The 24,197-nt window shown below is 41.2% G+C and overlaps 1 protein-coding gene and 1 pseudogene across 2 annotated transcripts; both read left to right on the top strand.

The window, feature by feature from the left end:
- Positions 1 to 14,121: 14,121 nt before the first annotated feature.
- On the top strand, positions 14,122 to 14,526 carry LOC143612352 (uncharacterized). Its single transcript, XM_077086358.1, has one exon. It carries the CDS (start codon positions 14,122 to 14,124, stop codon positions 14,524 to 14,526), a length of 405 nt encoding a protein of 134 aa, XP_076942473.1.
- A 2,159-nt stretch (positions 14,527 to 16,685) lies between these two features.
- On the top strand, positions 16,686 to 19,568 carry LOC143612351 (CASP-like protein 4A3 pseudogene; annotated as a pseudogene). The gene is made up of 3 exons (XR_013149932.1): positions 16,686 to 17,173; positions 18,312 to 18,447; positions 19,095 to 19,568. The product of XR_013149932.1 is annotated as a CASP-like protein 4A3 pseudogene (transcript).
- The last annotated feature ends 4,629 nt before the right edge of the window (positions 19,569 to 24,197 follow it).

Genomic DNA, 24,197 nt, shown 5'->3' with positions numbered 1-24,197 from the left:
ACGCGCCATTGCTTTCGAACTCTTTGAGTATCCACATACGGGAGATAATTTGTTTGAAATTTTAGATTATGTTATAAAAACTTATAAACTAGAAAATAAAATATTTTCAATTGCATTTGATAACGCGTCGAATAATACATCGGCGGTTGATAAATTAAAATTAAAATATACGCCGATTTGCAATGGTGTATTTTTTCACTCAAGGTGTGTTGCACATATCATTAATTTAATCGTGCAAGACGGACTTGCTTCGGATGAGGTTACATCGGTTATAAACGATTTTAGAGTAATGCTACATGAAGTTTTTAAGAAAAGTAAAAAAAGACAAATGGATTATAGAAAATTTTGTAAAGATACGGGAATAAAAGCTTTGGGAGCTAATTGGGATGTACCTCATCGATGGAATTCCACTTGCATAATGTTTCAAAGTGCTTTGAAACAAAGAGAAACTTTACAAATGTTTCATTCTAGTCTTGCCGAGAATGATTTGGCAATCCCCTTTTCAAATGAGAAATGGGAAATTATCAATGACTTATCGACTTTTCTTGAAGTTTTTAAAACATCAACTACGAATCGGGAACGTATTATCCGACAAGTCCCTTGGTTCTTTCGGAGTTATTTTTAATCGTTAACAATCTTAAAGAATTTGAAAATAAAAGTCCAATGTTTTCAAACATCATATTACCAATGAAGTTTAAATTAAAAAAATACTTTCTTGAATTGCCACCGATTTTTACTTGCGCCGCCGCTTTAAACCCAATGTTAAATGTTACGGGGGTTGAATGTGTGATAGACGAAATTTTTTCAGCCTTAGATATGCATGAAGTTGACCCAAACTTTTCAACAGAGGCACAAAATGATTTTAACTTGAATTTTAAATTTATGTATGACTTTTATATAAATAAATATGGGTCAAACATACACATGCCTACGCCGGGGGGGTCTTCATCAAGTTCAAGTGCTACTAGAGTACGAGACCCCATGATTAGCCTTATGAACACCGTTCGCAACGTAACGGCTAAAAAACAAAGGGGTAACACTCCTTCAAGCGAACTAGGAAGGTATAGTGCATATGATTTCTCTACCGGTTTATCCGAAGAGGAATATGACACTTTTGATGTTTTGGCTTGGTGGAAGGTAAAGGAAACCGAGTTTCCGATTCTTGCCACCATGGCCCGTGATTTACTAACCGCCCAAGCTTCTACGGTAGCTTCGGAATCTGCTTTTTCTCTTAGTGGCAGGGTAATATCGGTGAGAAGAACAAGACTGAATTCGGAGTCGGTGGAGATGTGCATTTGCTTGAAGGATCACTTGGACTCAATCGATCGTGTTCAACACGTAACCACTCTGGAAGACGAAACACCACTTGATGTTCGAGTGCACGACGAACAAGAAGGCGTTTCTACAAGTAATTCTGATGAATAAGTCGCCACTCAATAATTACGACGAACAAGAAGGCTTTTCTAGAAATAATATGTCACAACTTTATATTTATAAGTTTAATGTTTTGTTAGTTTGTTTTTGAATATTTTAAAACATGTAACCTTTTTTTTTGAACTTCTTAAAGTAAATAAAATGAATTTTATGTTAATTGTTTTTTTTTATTTAACATGTTATACAAATACGAATCGTATAACACCGCTCTTGATTATAATTCAGCATTTGACTTGCGTAAGCCAAAAGATTATAATACATAGCAAACTCAACAAATGTAACACGATACAGATTTAAGTTCACCATTACACGATACACGATACAGACTAATCAATTCAAACACGCTGACACTCATAGCATTAAGTTCAATATGTTGTTTACCATTGCTCTGTGGTGAACAACAAAAGTAGCATGAGCCTCTTCAGAAATCAGAAGAACACAAATCATCACCTACACAAGCAGCGGAAACGAAAAACGAAAAAAAAAAATAATATTTTACACTGTAACCGGTTGGAACCGGTTACAGTGTAAGAACCGGTTTAGGAACCGGTCAGAACCGGTTCCACCGGTTCCGGGTCCGAGGGTTGGGGAACCGGTTCGGTTCCCTAACCGGTTTAACCATGGAACCGGTTTAAACAGTGATGTTGACTAATGGAACCGGTTCTGAACCGGTTCCGGTTCCTTTGACCAACCCGATTTGATCACCTATATGCTGATCCGACTTGGTAGTATTAAGAAATAAGAATGGCCTGTTTTGATTAGAACTTACTTCACTGCTAATTATTTGAAAATTGCATATATTAAAGTATAATAAAAAAATATTTTTATAAAGCCTTTTGTGTGCGTGTTTGTCTGTGAGAATTTGGTTGGTCGAGCTAAAGGGAAAAGAATAAAAGGGTGGTGTTTATGTTTGCTTTAGAGCTTTGGGAAAGCTTACTCCCAAAGTAAATGTTGGAACACTTTGTTCTATGTAGTGGCATAACTCTTAAATTCAAGTCATCTCTTTTCTTGATCCAGGGCTTATTCTCATGGGTTAAAGTTTCCTTGTAACTTCTAGGTAAACCCTGATAATAATATTAATATTAATATTAATATTATAATATCCAAAAATGTCATTCAGTTTGTCTCCTTAATTCACACACGTGCCTTTTGGGATAGATTGGATTTTTCGTTAATAGTTAACAAAATTTAACACCTCGTCGCTTATAACTAGAGCATCGTATTTAGTTTCATTTAAAATATTTTAATGAGTCACACCCTAGTCAACTACTGTCACCATCGTCTTTTGTTTTTCTTTTATCGAATTATTTAAACTTTTGATCCCTATATATTATAACCACTAGAAAACCTTAAGTCATGATGATGAACATGTAACCAGACGAAAATTTTACTCGCATCATTTCTTAAACAGATAGTTCAAATAGACTTGGGTGGTAAATTGCTGGATACCGAAAACTTTCTTAAACAAACAGTTTAAATAGACCCAACATGTATATTACTAGGTACCAAAATTTTTCTTAAAAAGACATTTCAAATAGACTTTGCTACTAGGTAGCGAAAACAATAGTCATAAAGAATATAAGAATGTGTTTTTACCAAGATGAAGAAACACTAACCAGACCCCGGGCAGATTACTGGTAACCTGGGGGTTGGAGAGCTGTTTCCCACGAGGGGTTAGACCCTTGGAAGATGGTTCTTCTGATAACCTGCAAAACAGACACCGTGAGCTCGTCACTGAGAAGGGGGGGGGTTCCTCCTTGTGACCACCCTCCGGCGTGAGAATCAGACTAGATTGCTCTTTAAATATAAAAGTATATTAAGAGATTGCTAGAGCAGATATCAGGTATATATGATAAGATAAGATGTCGTAAGATGATCATACCATTGGGGTATTTATAGCCGAAGGTAGGTTTCCAAGGGGTTTAGCCGGCCCAACACGCTACCAACTGTAACCTATGCACATGCCCTGCCTGTGAGTGGTGGATAGGTAGCGGCTGACACAGAGCAGGCGTGTCGTGCACTCTTCCTCTTCTGCCAACTACAGGCTAGGCACGTGGTATGGCAGGAGTTGGTGGGTAGGCGGCGGCTATTGGTCACAGTGCTGTGGCGTGCTGTCTGCCATGCTGCTGTCAGTGAGCTGTCGCATTCTTGGTCAGATCTTTTGTCTGTACCTCGTCAGGTATCACACAAAAGATCCTCCATCATACGGACTGGCTCATTTAGGCGGGAGTTTTCCCCCTCCCGCCTTTGCTCATTCCTTCAGGTGACACTGGGGAGAGTTAAGTGCCTTGTGCGTGTAGCCATGCTGCGCGGGTGGCCAGTCCCTAATGGCTTGTATCCGAGGCTGCGGGGACAGGCGGAGTCCTTCACCATTGGGAGGCATTTCCTGCGGGACCAGCTTGCATACTGCGCGTAAGGACGTCATGTCTCCGAGCATGGTTGGTTCTGCGGAACCAGTTGGTCTTTGCGCAGACGTCCCTGTTTAAGGTGAGTCTTGCGGGTCCAACTGGGCTCTGCTGGGACCTACCTCTTCAAGTCCCCCCAGTCCAATGTTCGTCTCATGCATGTTTAATAAAGTGAGGTGAACTTTTGGACTTAAGCAGAGGGTTTTGAAAAGGGTTTTTGTAAGGTTTTCCATGGGGATTCTTCCCGCGGAAGTCCTTGTCACTTGCAGAAATGCCCGAGTTTCCTGCTTGGTCTTTGGGTATGATGCGGGTAGGTCTATAACCTCCTCGCAAGTCGGGAGCGTTGAGTCCTACTTGTTTAGATTCTCCATGAGGTTTTGGTAGTTTTGAACATAGTGATCAATTATGTTAAAACCACCAATTCCATCCTGGAGCTTCAAACAACGTAGTTCTCAACGTTCCCGCTATGCGGGGATGTTATTTCCGTTTCCGCAAGCATTGCCCAGAAGATCCTTCCTGGTTTCAATTCCCAGCGGAGCGCAAGGTATGTGAAGGGTTTTGCCTTAACACTGTACCAGCGCTCGTCTTACGGTTACTTTACTTCCAAGGTATTCCTAGCGTCAATTCCCTGCAGGTGCTAGGTATGTGAAGGGTTTTGCCTTTACACTGTACCCGCACCTGTCTTATAGTTACTTGGTTGCCGAGGAATATTTGGCTTCAATTCCCTGCGGGTGCTAGGTATGTGAAGGGTTTTGCCTTTACACTGTACCCGCATCCGTCTTACGGTTACTTGTTCGCCAAGGTTTACTTGGCTTCAATTCCCTGCGGGTGCTAGGTATGTGAAGGGTTTTGCCTTTACACTGTACCCGCATCCGTCTAACGGTTACTTGTTCGCCAAGGTTTACTTGGCTTCAATTCCCTGCGGGTGCTAGGTATGTGAAGGGTTTTGCCTTTACACTGTACCCGCATCCGTCTAACGGTTACTTGTTCGCCAAGGTTTACTTGGCTTCAATTCCCTGCGGGTGCTAGGTATGTGAAGGGTTTTGCCTTTACACTGTACCCGCATCCGTCTAACGGTTACTTGTTTGCCAAGGGGTAAGGGGTATTTTCCCGCTTTTTTTTTTTTTTTTTTTTTTTTTTTTTTTTTTTTTGAATCTTGTCTTCAAATTTTAAACTTGAAATTTGAAGAGTTGGTAGATGGATAAGAACAACCCAATACCTCAAACGTCGTGTGACGGTTTCTTCTGACGGTGTCAGGACGTGCCAGAAGTTATGGCGACATGACATTATGTGGTCATTCCAGTTGCTTTTTCAGGCGCGTGGGCACGGGATTTCGGGCGCGTAGCCGCGAAATCTCTGGCATACGTCCTTGTGACAGATGTTGCCAGCTTGCTTTTGCCACGCGTCATAGTTTCATTGCACCTTTGATTTCTCTCTCTTCCGTATTAAATTCATCGCATTAATTGCGATTACTATATAAAGGGGGAGAGGGTTATTTGCAATTCACACTTTTCACTTTCATCTCTTCTTCTCAAGTAATTTCCGGCGAATTTTTCTGTTCAGTAAAGCATTACCCTGAAATCTCTTTTCATCTTTCTTCCACCATGTCTTCTCATGATGCTGATGACCAGAAGACTGCTGGCGAATGCCAGTGCTCTCTTCCTGTCGATCTGTACCTGTATATCGTCAGGAAGTTCATGCTCGAGTCTCTCGAGCCTGAGTTTCCTGAACCCCACCATACTGTGTACGATGCCCCTAGTGGCAAGATCGGGGTTTATGCTGCATTCTTTGTCTACGGAAACCTTAGGTTTCCGTTGACAAAGTTTGTGTACCGTGTCCTGGAGAGGCACGGTGTGCACCTGACAGAGGTGCACCCCATGGCCATTGCCAAGGTCCGGCACTTTGAGTGGGTGTGCCGGATACTGGGCCTTGAGCCCCTCGTTGACCGTCTGATGACCTTCTACACTTGGAGGTGCATCCAGGGGTGGTACACTCTTACAACCCGTATCAAGGGTTTAAAGATTTGTACCACCGAGCGGAGTCTTCGCTCATGGAGAAGAGATTTCTTCTTCATATCCGCTCGCGCCATCCCCATCGCCATGAAGTTCAAGAATGGCCAGGCGCTTCCGAACCTTCCCGCCCTCAACTACGAGGAGGCGGAATGGTTCTCGAAGATATCCCGGGTCCAGTCCCCGGTTTTCCGTTTTCCGGAGTCGGCGATGGTGATGCTGGGGATGAGCCGGGTGTGGAAGGCGGCGAATGCGGATAAGGTTCCGATCGTCCTTGAATATGGTTCGAACTCTGTCCCTTATGGTACGTCTTGTTTCATTTTGCTGACTTCGATTTTTTCTAACTTTCTTGTTGATTTCAGAGGGGAACGATCTTCAGTCGCTCCTGAACCCGCGGGAGGAAGATGGTCCCGCGCGGATGGGTACTCGTGCTCTGGACGAGAACGAGTTGCCCATCTTAGAGCAGACCGCGGGTCGGTTCGTGGAGGTTTACCCGCCAGGCCAAGAGATCCTGAGCCACCGACGGCCAGGTAAGCCTATCTTCTACCCTGAACCTCTCAATGCTGTGCCTGCTGCTGGAGTTGACATTTCTTCTTCTGAGGAATCCGCAGAAGGTCCTCCACTGGTGCGGAAGAAAAAGGCTGCCGTCGGGAAAGGCAAGGAGAAGGTGGCCCCTACGGCCGACCCGGTAGTCCTATCTGACTCGGAGTCAGATAGTGCAGAGGTGGCGGGGAAGCCCGGTGGTGAGGAGACCACCGCTCCGGAGGCTGTAGCTGTTACCTCCGGGGAGGCAGCGATGACGACGGTTACCGGTGTCAAGAGGCCGGCTCCATCGGGTTCGCCCCCGCTCGTCCGTACGTTCAAGCTCAAGAAACCCCGTAAGTACCCCCATAATTCTTGTCTAGATTTGTTGTTTCAAATAAATTTTTCTAACACTTTTGCTTGTGCAGGTGTGGATGCTGACGCATTCCAGGGTGGAGTTGGAGCAAGTATTCCCCCGCCAATGAGGGAAGGCTCGGTCAGCCTTCCCGAGGCGTCGACCCAGGCGTCTGCGCCTGCTTCCGTTGGTTCCAGCCTTCCTGAGGCTGTTCCAGCTGAGAAGGTGTCTCCGCCGGCCGTGAGTGCAATTTTTACAGCATCTTTCACGGAGCCGGCGGTTACTGTTGCTGAGGAGGCGACGCCAACAATGGCTACCACAGCGGCTGCCACTATACCTGCGCCACCGGCACCGACGGCCGGACCATCAGGTACGCGCCGGGCTTCCCGCCGATCTATGCCACCTTCCCGTCTGCCTGACCTGTTGGATGGATTTCCTTTAGGTTCAGGTGATGGGTTTGGCGGCTATCGGCCTGTTATTGACCCTACAGGTACGTAGGGTTCTTTTTCCTTTGTATATTTTTGTCATCTTTTCCTAACTGCCTTTGTTTCTTTTGCAGTGTCGGATTCCAATGAAGTGTATGTTCCAAGATGGAACATACGCCGAGGAACAACCCTTCGCACCCCTGTGGAGTGCGTGGATTGGGCTCGCCACGCTGCTCCTCATGGTGCGTTGGGGGAAGCCATGGCTAGCTACCAGGAGGGTAGGCTAACCAATGAGCTTCGGGTTCTCCAAGCCCGGATGCAGCCCCGCGTCGAGCTGCTTTGTCGTGAAAACGACAAGTTAAAAGCAGCTCGCGCCAAAGAAATATCTGAGACGCGGGCTCTGCGGGAGGAGAACCGGCAGTTGGCCGCTGCCGCCGCTGAGAAGGAGAGAGCATTCAAGGCCCTCGAGGTTGAAGTCCAGGCGCGACTCGAGGCCCGCTCCAAGGCTGCCCAAGCTGTGAATGAACAGCTTCGGCTGGCTAAGGAGACTGCGCGAAACTCAACTGAGAGGGCTGCCAAGGCTGAAGCTGTTGCTGAGCCGCTTCGCGAAGAGAATGGGCAGCTTAAATGCAAATTAAAGGCTCTTCAGCATGCTCGTGACGCCTTGGCAATGGAAGATGCCAAGAAGCTGCAGGAGATCCTTGACCAGAGGGGGGTGCTTGACCGCACTGAAAGGAAACTCAAAAGCGTCGAAGAGGCTGCCGCCAAGGAAGTTCAACTTGCCAACCTTGATAAAAGCGGAGCCGAACGTGCTTACAAAGAAAGTCAAGCTACCCTCCAATGGCTGCTTCGAGAAGCGTTGCCTCAGGTATCTTTATCTTTTTCTTTACGCTTTCCGCTCGTAATTAGAAAATGTTCTAACTTGTATTCTTTTGAAGGTTGTGCGTCGGGTCCTTTCAGAGACCTCTTATGACGATGCGATGAGCGCAGCCCTCAATGCTTCTCATGAGGATGGGGAGAAGACTGGCTTCCTGCTTGGTCTAGGGTTTGCTGAGAGAGGCTTTCCGCCCTCCAACTTCCCTTTATTCAATGTTAATACTGAAGCTGCTTATGACCAAGCTGTGAACCAGTACGCTGCCTTCCCGCATCCAGTGGTGGAGAAGGTGAATGAAGCTGCTGCTGATGATGGGCTAAACATCCTTAAGGCTTTCCTTGGGCAGCCGCGCTCTGACGGTGCTGGTCCAAGCGGAGGTGGCCCTGAAGCCTGATCCTGAAGATCCCTTCCCACTGCTAGGATAGACTTAGCTTTGTATAGATTTCTTTTAGGCGGGTAGTTACCCGGCCACTGTTGTAATATATCATTGAAATATACGATTGTTATTCCTTTCATTGGATTCTTTGCTTTATAAACTTATGACTTGCATACTTAGTTTAAAATAGCAATTTTCCAAGTGTTTAGAATAAGTTAACCTGTGAACGTGGTTGATGGGTTAAAGTTTTGCTTCCTCTTTCGTGATTGTGCGGGTAGACCCGTCACTTGCACTTAGTAGGATGGCATAACTTTACCCATATCTGACCTGCGTGTAGGTTTACCTGTTGAGGATAAGTTAACCTTTGAACGTGGCTGATAATAGGTGTGAAGTTTTGCTTCCTCTTTCGTGATTGTGCGGGTAGACCCGTCACTTGCACTTAGTAGGATGGCATAACTTTACCCATATCTGACCTGCGTATAGGTTTACCTTTTCCTCTTAAGAATTTTGAACCGTCCCACGCGCGGTTGTTGATAGGTTGGTGCAGTTCCCTCGAATGATTCATGCGGATAGACCAGCACTTTCATATGGTAACTTTTTTCCCCTTCAACTGACCTGCGTGAAGGTTTATCATGCTTTTTGGGTTCGTGCGGGTAGGACCGCCTTCCCATGCAATGACGTTTTTTGTAATTATGCGGTGAAAACCGGCATATTAGTGTGTACAAAAGTATAAATGTAAATCATCAGCTTCGACGTTTGAAAGAGAATCATTTCCATTAGAAGTGGAAGTGGCTCTTGGCCTTTTCTGTACAAATTGGAATTGATTACATGCAAACTGTGTAATTGAACTCCCTTCCATGTTGGGACAGGAGTGCCATCGAGCCGACACGCACCTGTTTCGGGATCTCGTTCTTTACGCAGCATGTAGTCTCCATATTGAAGCTGATTTTTTATTCGTGTTTACCCCAGCCATGGTTCCACACGCACCTGCCTGCCTGCCTGCTTAGCTTTTATTTCGCCACGAGGTGCGCGAGCGTCCCATCTCTGACGAATGTTTCGACCATGTCTTTTACGTCTATGCATTCTTCAGTGTTGTGGCCTTTTGTTCTGTGATAGTCACAGTACTTGCTCCGATCAGCATCGTGACGATGTCGGATTACTGGAGGCTTTGGCCATGGGAGCTCTTCAGTAGCAAATATGTCAGTGACGCTTTTGGTAAGTGGCGTCCATCTGGAGTTCCGGTGCAGCTTTACATTATCCCTTTCACCCAATCGGTGCTGTAAGCCGGATGAGGTGTCAAAGTTTACCCTTGACTGCCAAATGCCTTGCTTCCGTTTTTTGTTCAATCGGGCGGTGAGGACGTTGTCCTCTCTCGTCCTCTGGGTGTAAAGGTTTGTGCTCTGCGGAAGGTCTCTACCCAGTTGCTTCTCCGTTTCCGCATAGCGTTTGGCTGCTGTCATGATGCCATCCCATGTGGATGGCATTCCATCTTTACCCGTTAGGGTGCGGATAAGCTCTGGGTCCTGCGCGCCCTGGATGAAGGCTGCGCGAACAAGATCCTCGCTGATATTGCCCAAACTTAACTTCTTTGAGTTGAAGCGAGTGATGAAGTTTGGCAGAGATTCATCTTCTTCCCGTATGCATTTGAGGATTGTCCATTGCTCCTCGGTATACTTTCGCTGCTGGCTGAAGTGTTGGCTAAACTTCTGCTGGAAGTCTGCCCAGTCGTAAATGTGGTTAACCGGTAAACGATCAAACCAAACCCTAGCAGCCCCCACCAGCGTCATTTGAAACATGTAACACCACGTGGGTTCCGTCCAGTTGCTGACGGTTGCCCCTGCTATGAACCTGTTCAAATGGTCGTCTGGGTCAGATATACCATCATAAGTGCCTATGTTGGGCATTTGTTTGGCACTTTTTGGGGCAATTGCTTCCGCAATGTCCCTTGCAAATTTGGACGTTCCCGCATTTGCAACGTTCGGTCTGAACGTTTTGGAGAAGTCTCGTGAACTTCCACCTGTATTTTTTGGTTTGAAGGCTTGTCCAAACTGCCTTTTCGGTTGGGGTTCCGTTTCCTTACGCTTCCCTTTCGCCCTGTGGCGAGGGTTTACGTCGGAGTCGGATTCCTCCGAGTCAAAGCATTCGAACTCGTCGGCCTGTTGCACGGAACGCAAGCGTTCGTCCAACTCAGCCTGGAATTCCTTTTGCCGTGTTTCCGCCCATGCCTTAACTTCATCAAGAGTTTGGCGGGGGAGCCTTCGTTTCTCAAACTGGGTATCAGTGGACCTCAGTAGACGATCTTTTACTGCACTTGCCCCAGCTTGAGTAACTGGGGTAGTGTTCGTAAAATTTGCTTCACTTGGCCCGACTTGGGTAGCCGGGGTAGTGTTTGTAAAAACTGTGTTGCCGGTGTTCTCCCCAGTAGCTGGAGTTGTGGTTACCGGAATTTCTCTAACCATCTTTGAAGTTTGAAAAAACTGGAGAAAAATGTAGTTCTAGCTTTATGCACGGATGGCGCCAATGAAGAAACACTAACCAGACCCCGGGCAGATTACTGGTAACCTGGGGGTTGGAGAGCTGTTTCCCACGAGGGGTTAGACCCTTGGAAGATGGTTCTTCTGATAACCTGCAAAACAGACACCGTGAGCTCGTCACTGAGAAGGGGGGGTTCCTCCTTGTGACCACCCTCCGGCGTGAGAATCAGACTAGATTGCTCTTTAAATATAAAAGTATATTAAGAGATTGCTAGAGCAGATATCAGGTATATATGATAAGATAAGATGTCGTAAGATGATCATACCATTGGGGTATTTATAGCCGAAGGTAGGTTTCCAAGGGGTTTAGCCGGCCCAACACGCTACCAACTGTAACCTATGCACGTGCCCTGCCTGTGAGTGGTGGATAGGTAGCGGCTGACACAGAGCAGGCGTGTCGTGCACTCTTCCTCTTCTGCCAACTACAGGCTAGGCACGTGGTATGGCAGGAGTTGGTGGGTAGGCGGCGGCTATTGGTCACAGTGCTGTGGCGTGCTGTCTGCCATGCTGCTGTCAGTGAGCTGTCGCATTCTTGGTCAGATCTTTTGTCTGTACCTCGTCAGGTATCACACAAAAGATCCTCCATCATACGGACTGGCTCATTTAGGCGGGAGTTTTCCCCCTCCCGCCTTTGCTCATTCCTTCAGGTGACACTGGGGAGAGTTAAGTGCCTTGTGCGTGTAGCCATGCTGCGCGGGTGGCCAGTCCCTAATGGCTTGTATCCGAGGCTGCGGGGACAGGCGGAGTCCTTCACCATTGGGAGGCATTTCCTGCGGGACCAGCTTGCATACTGCGCGTAAGGACGTCATGTCTCCGAGCATGGTTGGTTCTGCGGAACCAGTTGGTCTTTGCGCAGACGTCCCTGTTTAAGGTGAGTCTTGCGGGTCCAACTGGGCTCTGCTGGGACCTACCTCTTCACAAGATATTAATAACAACACTTAGGTAGCGTTTGGTATGCTGGAATGTAGGACGGAATGGAATAACTCATTGTGAGGGAATGAAAAAAAGTGTGTTTGGTTGATCAAAGGAATGGAATGACCCATTACCTAGTCCATTCCATTCCCTCTAAAATCCCTTAATTTCATTCCGTCCATACCCCATGTTTTTTTTCCATTCCATTCCCTCTTTCACCCTACATCATCTCCACCACCCTCCCATCACCACCACCCACCACCATCAACACCCACCCCCACCGTCGCCACCAATCACCACCATTGTCATCCACCGCCATGTTACTGCCACCAACCGCTGTCATTAGTGCCAGCCGCTCACCACCGCCACCCGTTCGCTGCCACCATCAACCATCGCCCCCGCCCCTCACCACCACCACCTGCTGCCCACCGTCACCGCCGCCATTGCCACCACCGCCTGCCGTGTCCACTGTTACCGCCACCACCCAACACCACCAGCACCACCACCACCCACCTCCAACCACCATTATCTCCCGTCACCCACCACCACCAACCACCATCACCGCCCACCAATGCCACGAGTCCACGACCGCGACCTACCTCCCACCACCACCGCCACTCACTACCATTTTAGTTTTATTTTTTCTTTCTTTGGCAGTAGTTTGCGCCTATGCGCCTCATGTAGGCTTAGGGGATCAGGAAAAGAGAGATTTTTGGGTTTGCCTAGACGCAGTGGTAGGGGGCATACCTAGGGGTGATAGGATCTATACAGGAGGTGATTTTAATGGACACATTGGTAAGGATAACGATAATTTTCAAACCGTACATGGGGGTTTCGGTTTTGGTGATAGGAACGAGACTGGCATAGATCTTCTAGAGTTTGCGGTGGCCCACGACCTAGGTATTATAAACTCGTACTTTAAGAAAAGAGAATCTCATTTGATCACTTTTAGTAGTGGGGGACGCAATACACAAATTGACTACCTTTTGATGAGGCAGGAGACCGTCGTTGGTGGAAGGACTGCAAAGTCATACCTGGGGAGACAGTGGCGGCTCAACATTGACTGCTAGTGGCAGATATAAGCTTCAGAAATAAGCTGACTAAGCGGGAGAGGAAATATATACCTAGAATTAAATGGGAAAATTTGAAGGACGAAAATCTTCCACTGTTTAAAGACAAACTCATATTGCAGACATTGATTCGACTAGATGGGAACTCAACTCGGATATGGGAAGCTATGGCGACAAAGATCATTCAAGTAGCAAAGGAGACTCTTGGGGTCACAACAGGAAAGACAAGTGGGCATAAGGAGTCTTGGTGGTGGAATGAGGGCGTACAAGATAAGATAAGGGATAAACAATAAAGTTTTAGGGAGCTTATGAGGTGCACGAATGAGGAGGAGCAAGTGGGATTGAGGGAGACTTACAAAACGGTCAAGAGAGAGGCGAAGAAGGCAGTGGCAGAAGCAAACAACACGGCTTATAAACGGATGTATGAACGTTTAGAAAAAAAAGAGTGGGAGCATGTTATGTTTAAGATAGCCAAATCCAGGGAGCGTAGAAGGTAAGATCTAGGGCCTGTGAAGTTTATAAAGGATACGGATGGGCAAGTAGTGGTAAAGGAGCAAGATATCAAGCTAAGATGGCAAACCTACTTTCAAAACCTTTTTAATGTTGGGAGAGCTTACCAAGAAGAATATGACTACACAACCTCTCAACGACAACAACTAAATAATTGCTACTGCCGACAGATCACACGGGAAGAAGTGCAGTTTGCACTTAGGAGGATGGGAAGAGCTAAGGCGGTCGGCCCAAACAACATACCCATCGAGGTGTGGAAGTGTCTGGGAGAAGAAGGAGCCATGTGGTTAACTACTTTGTTCAATATTATCCTCAAATCTGGTAAGATGCCAGACCAATGGAGGAGCAGCGTCGTAGTCCCTATCTATAAGAACAAAGGAGACGCCCAATGTTGTGGTAATTACTGAGGAATCAAACTACTAAGCCATACTATGAAGCTATGGGAAAGAGTGATTGAGGTTAGACTTAGACGGGAAACTCAGGTTACGGTAAGCCAATTTGGCTTCATGCCGGGGCGTTCCACCACAGAGGCAATACACATCATAAGAAGATTAATGGAAAAGTACAGGGAGAAGAAGCGCGGCCTCCATATGGTGTTCATTGACCTTGAAAAGGCGTACGACAGCGTGCCATGCCAAGTGCTTTGGAATGCGTAGAGGGTAGAGGGGGTCTCGAGGAAATATATAGAGATAATTATGGATATGTATGCCATGAGCGCTACAAGTGTTCGTGCGCCCGTGGGGGATACTGACTTCTTCCCCGTGGAAGTAGGCCTTCACCAGGGGTCATCGTTGAGCCCCTTTCTTTTTGCAGTAGTCTTAGACGAGCTGTCAAAGTTGATTCAGGAAACACTTCCGTGGTGCATGATGTTCGCAGACGATATTGTGTTAGTTGCTGAGAGAAAACTAGATCTTAACATGAGACTTGAGGAGTGGCAAACAACCTTAGGGAGAAAAGGCTTAAGGATTAGTCGTTCTAAAACAGAGTACTTACATTGTGATTTTGGTGGAGTAAATGATATTAAGGACATCCAGATCACCATTGAAGGGAAAGTGGTTCCACAGGTAACGAAGTTCAAGTATCTAGGATCATTTATCTAGAGCGATGGGGAGTTAGACAGTGATGTGGCCCATCGACTTCAGGTAGGATGGTGTAGATGGAGAGTAGCCACAGGTATATTGTGCGACAGGAGATTCCCAACTAAACTAAAAGGAAAGTTCTCTAGGGTAGCAGTTAGACTTGCAATGTTATATGGAACAGATGTTGGGCCATCAAAAAGGCACAAAAACGGAAGATGGAGGTAGCAAAGATGAGAATGCTACGCTGGATGTGTGGGCACACAAGGTTAGACCGAATAAGAAACGGTGTGTTTCGGGAGAGATTAGGGGTGGATAACATATCCGACAAAATAAGAGATTGGAGATTGAGATGGTTTGGACATGTGAAGAGAAGACATACAACGAATCCTGTTAGGTCCGTAGAAAACATTACTATAGAGGGGAGAAGGGGTAGAGGTCGACCTAAATTGACTTGGGATGAGAGGATTAGACATGATTTGCTAGAACTAAACCTCTCTGAGGACATGGTTGATGATATGAATTCTTGGAGACGTAGAATTAAGGTTAATGATTTTTAGGGAGAAAGTAATACCTTAGGGCCATTTTGTTTTCTCATATATTATGTAGCCCCTTTTCTGCTTGGTATTCTTATTATTCTAGTATATATATATATACATACACACACATACTATTACCATTATTATTACTAAGTGTTGTTATTAATTATATCACTGTGGACTTTTGACCTCCCTTTTTCACCTACATACATATGATTCTTAGAGCTGAGGGTTTCTCTGGAAACCATCTCTCTATACTTTTTGATAGAGATACGGTGTGCCTACATCCCACCCTTCCCAGACCCTACTTATAGCTTTGCTATTAGTGCGATTTTTCCACTGGGTATGATTGATTGATTGATTTTTCCTATCTACCAAACAACGCAAAGTAATCATTATTAGTGCGATTTTTCCACTGGGTATGATTGATTGATTGATTTTTCCTATCTACCAAACAACGCAAAGTAATCATTCATTGCATTCCGATGTAGTAACCAAACATCTCATTGGAATGGCAATAACACATTCCATTCCTTTATCCATTTCATTACCACGTCCATTCAATTCCGTCATCCATTCCATTACCCCATACCAAACAGACCCTTATATTTTTTTGCATTTTATGAGCATTCATGTGAGGTATCAATCAGAGTCAGTGCATAGCGGAAACACGAACACACACGCACAAACGAAAGACAATAAATAAGCGACACGGGATTTAACGTGGTTCGATCAAGACGATCTACATTCACAGGCTACAACTAGGGTATTTTTTATTAAGCACAATACAAAATATTACAATGCATGACTAGGTATTATAGATTACAATTACTCAATTAGGTTTAATAGATTATAGACCAATAAAACTCCAAATGGGATAATTAACGAGCGCCCCATTCTGTCTTCTAATTGCCAACCAATAAACTTACCCAAATACCTTTTCTATCGCCTTTCAATTATTTATTACCTTTTTATACATTTATCATTATTTTTCCCTATTCTATTTGCAATTTTGTTTTGAGAATATTAAATAAAACATTAAAAATTTATACATTGTGAACAATATATATCAAAATCTAAATTTCACACATAACATTTTCTATCTGCTCTACTCATAACCACTCATAATCATACAATATAATTTACAAAACATAGTTATATATTTGCAGCGAACGGAATAGGAGAGCTCTATAGTGATTTGCTCTTACAAAAGTAATAATATAATTTAAAGAATCTATATATATACTATTAAAGCAAAACAATTCTTCCGTATGCCATTCAATTAGAGTAACCAACCAAAACCATTATCTTTAATAGAATTACTAACAAAATTACAAATATAACTTTAAATATTGTATTAAATGAGATTTTAGATATTTATGAATTATAAGATTTTATTTATCATTATTTGTATCTAATAAATCAATGATAAATGCTATTATTGAATTTATTTATTTTTAATTTTTAACCATCCATGTTAGTAATATCATTAAAATAATGATAAAATAATAATGGATCCGAAACCCACAAAGCACAATTATGCTTATGCTTTTCCCTTTCTCTCTCTCTCTCTCTCTCTCCATAGCCCCTATTTAAACGCCAACTCTTGCTTCCAATCATTCCCCCCTTGGCCGGAAAACCACCATGAAAAACACCCACCCCCCTAAAAACACCACCACCACCACCCGCCACCACGGCACCACCGCCAACAACCGATCCATGTCCGACACCGACGACGAGTTCCACTCCCCAGGCCACTTCCCAATCCATCACGACCACACCACCTCCACCGCCTTGGTCATCCGATCTCCCACCTCTAATCACCACAACCAGACGGCCTTATCCTTAAGCCAAACGGCCAGGGAGCAGCCGCTCACTGGCGCCGTGGACGGTGGAGGAGCTGAGAGGAGGTCGCCGCTGCCGACGGTGGTGTCCGTTAGCCAGTCGGCGAGGGCTGCGGAGGAAGGTGAGAGGAGGTCGAGGAATGTGAGACGAGATGTGATGCTCAATCGAGCCGCGCTAGGGTTTAGGGTTTTGGAGGCGGTTTTGAGTCTCATTGCCTTTTCGGTTATGGCGTCCGATAAGACGCAAGGCTGGAGCGGCGACTCCTTTGATCGCTACAAAGAGTACAGGTGTGTATATAGTGTTGGAGGCTCGGCCAATTGGGTGCCGACTAGCAATCAATAAGATTATGTAATATTACACACACACAATTTTATATATAGTTTTTCAAATAAGTATTAAGTTTTTAAATACTTGGTTTTGACCGATTTCTGATTTGTGGATGACCACTGATTAATCACGCACACAACATTTTATATATAGTTTTTCAAACTAAGTACAAAGTTTTAAATACCTCAGGTTTTGACCCATTTTCATAGGAGATGCGCAAATCGGTTTAAAACTCAGGTTGAAACCATTTCTTGTCAAGGTTACAATCGGTTTCGGTTCGGGTTTTTATCAGTTTCGATTCAGTTTTTGCCCGGTTTCGGTTTGGAACCACTTTTGGTGAAGAAAATTGCAAACCGGTTCCGAACCTACAGTTTCAATCAGGTTCCAAACCGGTTTCTACATAATCGTTTTCAAACCGGTTTGGTTTAGGTTCGATTTTCGGGTCAGTTCGGTTAACTGGTTTATTTTCCCACCTCTAGTGCCGATTGATAAGGTGAAATTGAATTCATAGCCCTCTGATTTATGATTAACTGCCGATTAATCGCTATTTTTACAACTCTGAGTGTATAAGTTGATAAATGACAAGTTTCTTGATTCAAGTTGTAAGCTTTAGGATTTGTAGTTTTGTACCAAGTTTAGGGATTTGAAATTTGAAAGTATAGATTAGGTTGAACATTATGTTGAAAAGTAGAAAGGAATCAAGTATTAATTTCTTTTTATTTCATCAATTAAAGTTGGGGATGATCGTACATGATTCCTTCATAAAGAAGAAATAAAAGGGTGTTTGGATTGTTATTACTTATTCTAATACTATTATTGCAAGTGTGTAAAATCATTCAAAGATTCATATTATTATTCTATTTAGTATTGCTTTTGTAATCATGGTTAACACATTACATCGAAAATATGGTCAAAAAAGTGTTTTGGGTCAACCGACCTGACCCGACCCATTTCAACATGAGTGAAAGATTGACAATTCAAGCGGAATATGTTCAATCCACCCATTTAGTTACCACCTCTCAGAAGCAATATGTTTAAATATTATTTTTTACTTTGATTGTAGTTTACTGTAATCTAATTTTTCGTCTGGTAACGTAGGTATGTTGTGGCGGTGAATGCTATTGCTTTTGCATATGCAGCATTTCAAGCAATTGACATGACGTATCGGTTAATTTATGAAAAATTTATTGTCACGTCTTCTCTTCGCCCGCTCTTTGACTTTTTAGTTGACCAGGCAAGTACCACTCTCATATACTATACATAATATGAAATCAGTTACTTCAAAAATCGTTTTTGTTATCAGATAAGTCTGGTACAAATGCTTTTTTTCAATAATTATTCTTTAAAAATGGATAAAAACTTTATTAAAAAGTATCCACGGTTCAAACGATCTTGTCTGACCCATTTTATCTCGTTTTCTAGGAATGACACTTTCAGCATAAACATGCTTTGACCTGTTACCTAACCTAAGGGTGTAAACGAGTCGTGCTCAGCTTGTTTCGAGCTCGATCTTCAGTTTATATATGTTACATAATATATATTATTTTGTTTTTTGTCATAAATTTTATACGTACTAATGCTATTATACGCATATTTCTAATAAAATTTACACAAATATTAGGCTCGCTACTCGTGAGCCAGCTCAAGTTTGATAAGTGAAGCTAAGGCTCGGGCTCGTTTATTAAACAAGCTTAATTTTAGGCTCGTTTAGATTTGGCTCGATTCAAACTTTATCTCGAGTGGCTTGGCTCGATTACACCTTTAGCTTAACCTACTCCCTCCGGCCTACCCCATCTTGCCACCAATAATCTTTATATTGTTATTTGTTTTCTTTTACAATCGGACATAATATTCATCTATAAAAATAAAAATCAATTGCAGATATTGGCTTATCTTTTAATATCCGCATCATCTTCAGCGGCGTCTAGAGTTGATGACTGGGTATCAAATTGGGGAAAAGATGATTTCACAGAAATGGCATCTGCTTCAATTGGAATGTCTTTTTTAGCCTTTATTGCATTTGCCCTTACCTCAATAATATCTGGTTACAATCTATGCAACCAAAAATCCGTTTAATATTATATTTTATACATGTAACAATGTATACATACACCATCCAAGTGTTGCAAAGGTTACGCAGGTCATATGTGCGGTGTTTGTAAGTTGTAGCCTTTGTGATATTTGTGCGGTGTATGTGTGCATTGTCGGTTTAGGTCGGCTTTTAAAGTAAGTGTAAACAGGATGTACAGACTACAGGCAAGAGGCAAAATAATAAATCTGTAAAGAGTAGTTTTGGTGGTTATTTTGATGTTGTAAAATGGGGTTGTTTAGGTGAAATGAAAACATAAACATAATATTATTTGCATCTCAATCTACTTGTTTATATGCTAAGTCCTTTTGTTTACCATATCCTAGCATATATTATTAGCTTGTTTAAGTTTGTTTATCAACATAGCTCTAGACTAGAGCTATGTTTCATTCTAACCTTCAAGATTCTGTGGAGCTTTTAGTAGGCCCATATGTTTAACCAATTAGTATAATGAAAATAAATACAGAATAGTGTAAGCTTCTTTTCATTCAATTAACTTTTAATGAGTGGAACATTTCAGCCACTAAGCTGTACGAGCAGTCACTTATGACTAATTTCAATCATTAAAACATTATAAGAAAATAAAAATAAATTCCTGAAATATTAAAAAAATATGTTCTATAGCTATGTGACAAATCGTGTTTGAACCTTTCACTTGCATATCTTTCCTACACTGGGACAAGGTAATACAGTTTCGTCTCTGCTAACTTGATGCTCCTTGTGTTCCACACTGTTGTACATATTTTCTAGTTTTTCCTTATCAAATAAATATTTCATAATATATTGTCCAAATAGAAAGAAAAAGGTCATTGACATTAAAAAATATAAAATAAAAACTTGAGATATCTTTTTATGCACAAAATTAGCTATATATGGGGTTTAAGCATATAACATGGGTCCTTCACCTCACACGTTTGAGAAGACGACTTATTAGACACTCAATGAGGAAACAATAGTTACGTCTTCCATCATTATCAATGCAGAACTGTAGCTTGATCTGGTGATATCCTGGAAGATCTGTTGAATGAGCAACATTTTGTCATGTTAGAGCAAAAGATATACTCTCATACATAGCCATAGAGACATAAGAGCAACATTTTCACATCAAAGATGGTGAATGGAGGAATCCAAATTACAAGAGTTATAAGGGCCGAATACAAACTAGAACTAACTTAAAAATTATAATTCAAAATTCTGACTGACTAGTGGAGGAATTCAAATTACAAAAGCTCGTTTATAGCGTACATTAAAATAAATCAACAACATTTCTATAAATAATCCATGTCATTAAGTCTTTCAAGCTAAGATCTCCTATTGCATATAACGACTTTTATTTCTTTTTTTCTAAGCATCAAGATTTAAATTATCTACAATTACTAAAATGAAATCTAACACATTAATTTTTGGTTTTCTTAAAGGTAATATCTTTGGACATGTTTGTCGTCGAGTTAAAATGCAAATGTGAACAATTATATTCAGTATTTTTGTCACAAGTTCATGATCTTACTGTTATTAGTATAATGAGTGTACGTATTTAATAATGTGTGAAATCTAACAAATTAATTTATCTTTCATACGTCTGAAAAAAAAAGGTTTGATAGCCTAAATGATTGTGTCGCCATTTCGTCTCTATTACGTGAAAACGCATGGTGGCCGCCTTACTATCGTATATATATATACTGATTATTTGTTAGCTAACTACCAAAAAATGGAAGTTTCACAACATACATGAATGTAAAGTTGTTACAGATATGGTCTTGTCTGTTTATTTATGTTCGTCAGATTGGGTAATTTATAATTAATTTTTTTGTCCGCTTAGAATAAGAAGACCCAAGCCCTAAAAAGTGTAAAACGTCTATGCATGCATGATGCATTATGTTTTAAATTTTAGTAATGATGTTTTGGATTCTTTTGGCATGGTATTACATAGAAAAACATCATATATATATATATATATATATATATATATATATATATATATATATATATATATATAACAATTTAAACACAATAAAAATGTATAGGCGTGAACTTTGAAACACCATAATGCTTTTAAATTTACCGGCGTGCTAAAAATCATGCTAGCTTATAATACATTTTATCGTGTTTTAAATGTCACGCATGATGTTTTCTATATGCTATCATGCCAAAAAAAAAAAAAAAAATCAAAAATCATGCCTATAATTTAACAATATCTACGTAGACCAGCTTTCTACAAGCTTTAGGGTTTGCTTTTTTCTTATTTTAACTCTTTTCAGTGTTATGTATATAAAAAGGGTTACACAGGACTAGTCAAGCGAAAATGAGCATTATTTATACTTTAAATGAAATACTTTATGATATAACCATTATTTTATGTTTGTTCAATGTTTATGTTTGTTCATCGTCCTATAATAAACAAACATGAATAAACTTATATTCTTAACATATACACAACAATATGAAAAAGAAAATTTATTTATTTTAATGTTATATGTTTGTTTCATTAAATTTAAACGAATAGACACAAGCAAGCATCATAAAAAACAAACTTTTTTTTTAATTTTAGTATGGTATTGCTATAGGATTTTATTAAATAGAAAAAAAATAGCATATTACATGAAGTGCGCGTTCCCGTCGCATCATGTGGGCCTGTTGACGCCACTTTAGTTATCTAATGTGGTTATTATTATTATTTGATTTACCATTTTTCTTGTTCTTGTGCCATTTGACACACCTTCTTATCTATGTCATTTCTATTAGACAATTGACTATCTTCTTTCTTTTTTTTCCCTTTTTCTTTTAATGACGACAAAACAGTGGCTCACTAGCTTACTGCTAGTTTGGCATGGTCTTCTTACCTGAGTTCGAAGACTCTAACGGTGGTGTTCACCATATTTACAGACTTTTGTACTCTATATATTGTTCATGATCAATACATTCAAAAAAATCATACAATGTCAATGAGGGGTTGAGTAGTTGATTGTTGTCATTAAGTTGTAGGTGATTTGTAAAGATGCAAGGTATAGTAAGGGGTAAACCACGAAACTCTCATATATAACTCATGAAGAAATGAAAAATCAATGGTCTTATGCATATATAAACTTCCAAAAGTACGTGAAGTTTGATCTAACAAACAACAAATAGGTTAAAAGCGAAGAGAAGTTCAAAATTTAAATAATGTTATTTCATAAAGTTAAAACTAACCAAGTTTAAACGGAAGGTAAGCTCCTTTAGATAGCTAGCTACCCATGACCTAGTGGTATGTTGTTTGTCTTTCTAAAAGTGAGACGGTATGTTTAAATCCTTAGAAGTATAAGGAAAGAAAATTTTAGATGGAGAAATTAGTTTTAAAAAAGTAGCTATATGTAAGAATGGATGGCTTTACTATTTCAAATTGCCTAAAACGAACTCGAAAAATAGGATTTTTTTTAGGATTTTATTAGAGTATTCCTAACCTAACCCTTAAAAATTTGTGAGAGAATTTTACAAATTTTAGGATAGGGTTTTGAATGATTGCTAGTAAAGTAGAGAGTAAGACTTTCATAGGCGTCATAATACTTTTATGCTTGGAAATCTATATCTCGATTTTAAATCTTTGATACGGTTCGGAAGATCACATAAAAGACACATACATAAAAACAATATCTCTTCTATAATACATATGGATTAATAAAAATGCATTTTCGGTGAGTCTAGCATATCGTATATATCCGCACATGATAAGACACGAACGCGAAACATGTACACGACACAAAACCTTATCATGTACCGTTTCACAAATACAATCACGAATTTGTTAATACCAGGTATAAACAATAATACACGATAATTATCTAAAATCTAAATACTAACAAATGTGAGCAATTAAAACTAACTGATAAAAGCACACAATGTGAGCAATCTTATATCTCCTAACAAACAAATTATTAATTAAAGTTAACCAGATGTGTACAACTATACTCGAATCAAAAGTGGGTTCGATTTAGGTACCTTAAGAGACAGTTGGTCATAGGCAACGTCTGATGAGGAGACTGACTAATGGGAAGGCGGTGATGCCACTACAGTGTGTGTGATGACTGATGAGGGAGATAAGAGATGTGGGCTACAAAGAGGGAGACGGATGATTGTATTGTATGGTGTAAAAAAATTGGGGTTAGATAGTTATGGTACAATACATATTATATTATTTATTATATTTTTAGTTATAAAAAAATCTAATAAGGTAATAACGGGTACTTAATAGGTAAATGAATATTTTACTTATTTAGACATGAAAAATAACAAGTCAATTCGTGTCTACTGCCTTTTTAGTACACGAAACCTATTAAGCTATACACGATATTTGTTAAGGTTATGCAGATTCGTGTCGTGTATTCGTGTACGTATCTAAATTATCGTCCCTAATTTTTTTTTTTTGGAAATACTTGATTGATTTAAAAATTAAAATAATAAGATTGATTTAAAAAATTGAAATTATTGTATTAGAAAAGAATTGCCTAATTGGGTAATTGGAATCATTGTATTAGAAAAGAATTGCCAATTTGGAAGTGTTTACTCCTCTTATTTTTACAATTCCATGTAAGACTGTTGTTTCAAGACGGGCATGTAAATGATTCAAACTAGGTATGTTTGTGTACATTTGTTTAACTTTAATTAAATATAAACACATACACAGTTATTTTCTTTTTTTTTTCATAAAGAATGGCTATGTTCGTTTGTTTAAAATCTAGACGAGCACTTCATGAATGTGAACGAACATAAACAAGTAGACTTAAATGAACATCGCTGAATAAAAACATAAATGAAACATATGTAACATCACGAAAATTTTGGTCCAAATTTGACAAACTAATAAAACTTAAGGACTAAAAATATTCATGGCAAAAGTAAAGAGAAAAATAAGACAAAGAATG

Source organism: Bidens hawaiensis, unplaced genomic scaffold (genome assembly GCF_021521415.1).
Source record: "Bidens hawaiensis isolate Kalapana, Puna unplaced genomic scaffold, B.hawaiensis_p1.1 tig00034419_1, whole genome shotgun sequence".
Classification (NCBI taxonomy): domain Eukaryota; kingdom Viridiplantae; phylum Streptophyta; class Magnoliopsida; order Asterales; family Asteraceae; genus Bidens; species Bidens hawaiensis.
Note: the sequence above shows the minus strand (reverse complement) of the source record. Positions and strands in the feature narration are given on the sequence as shown.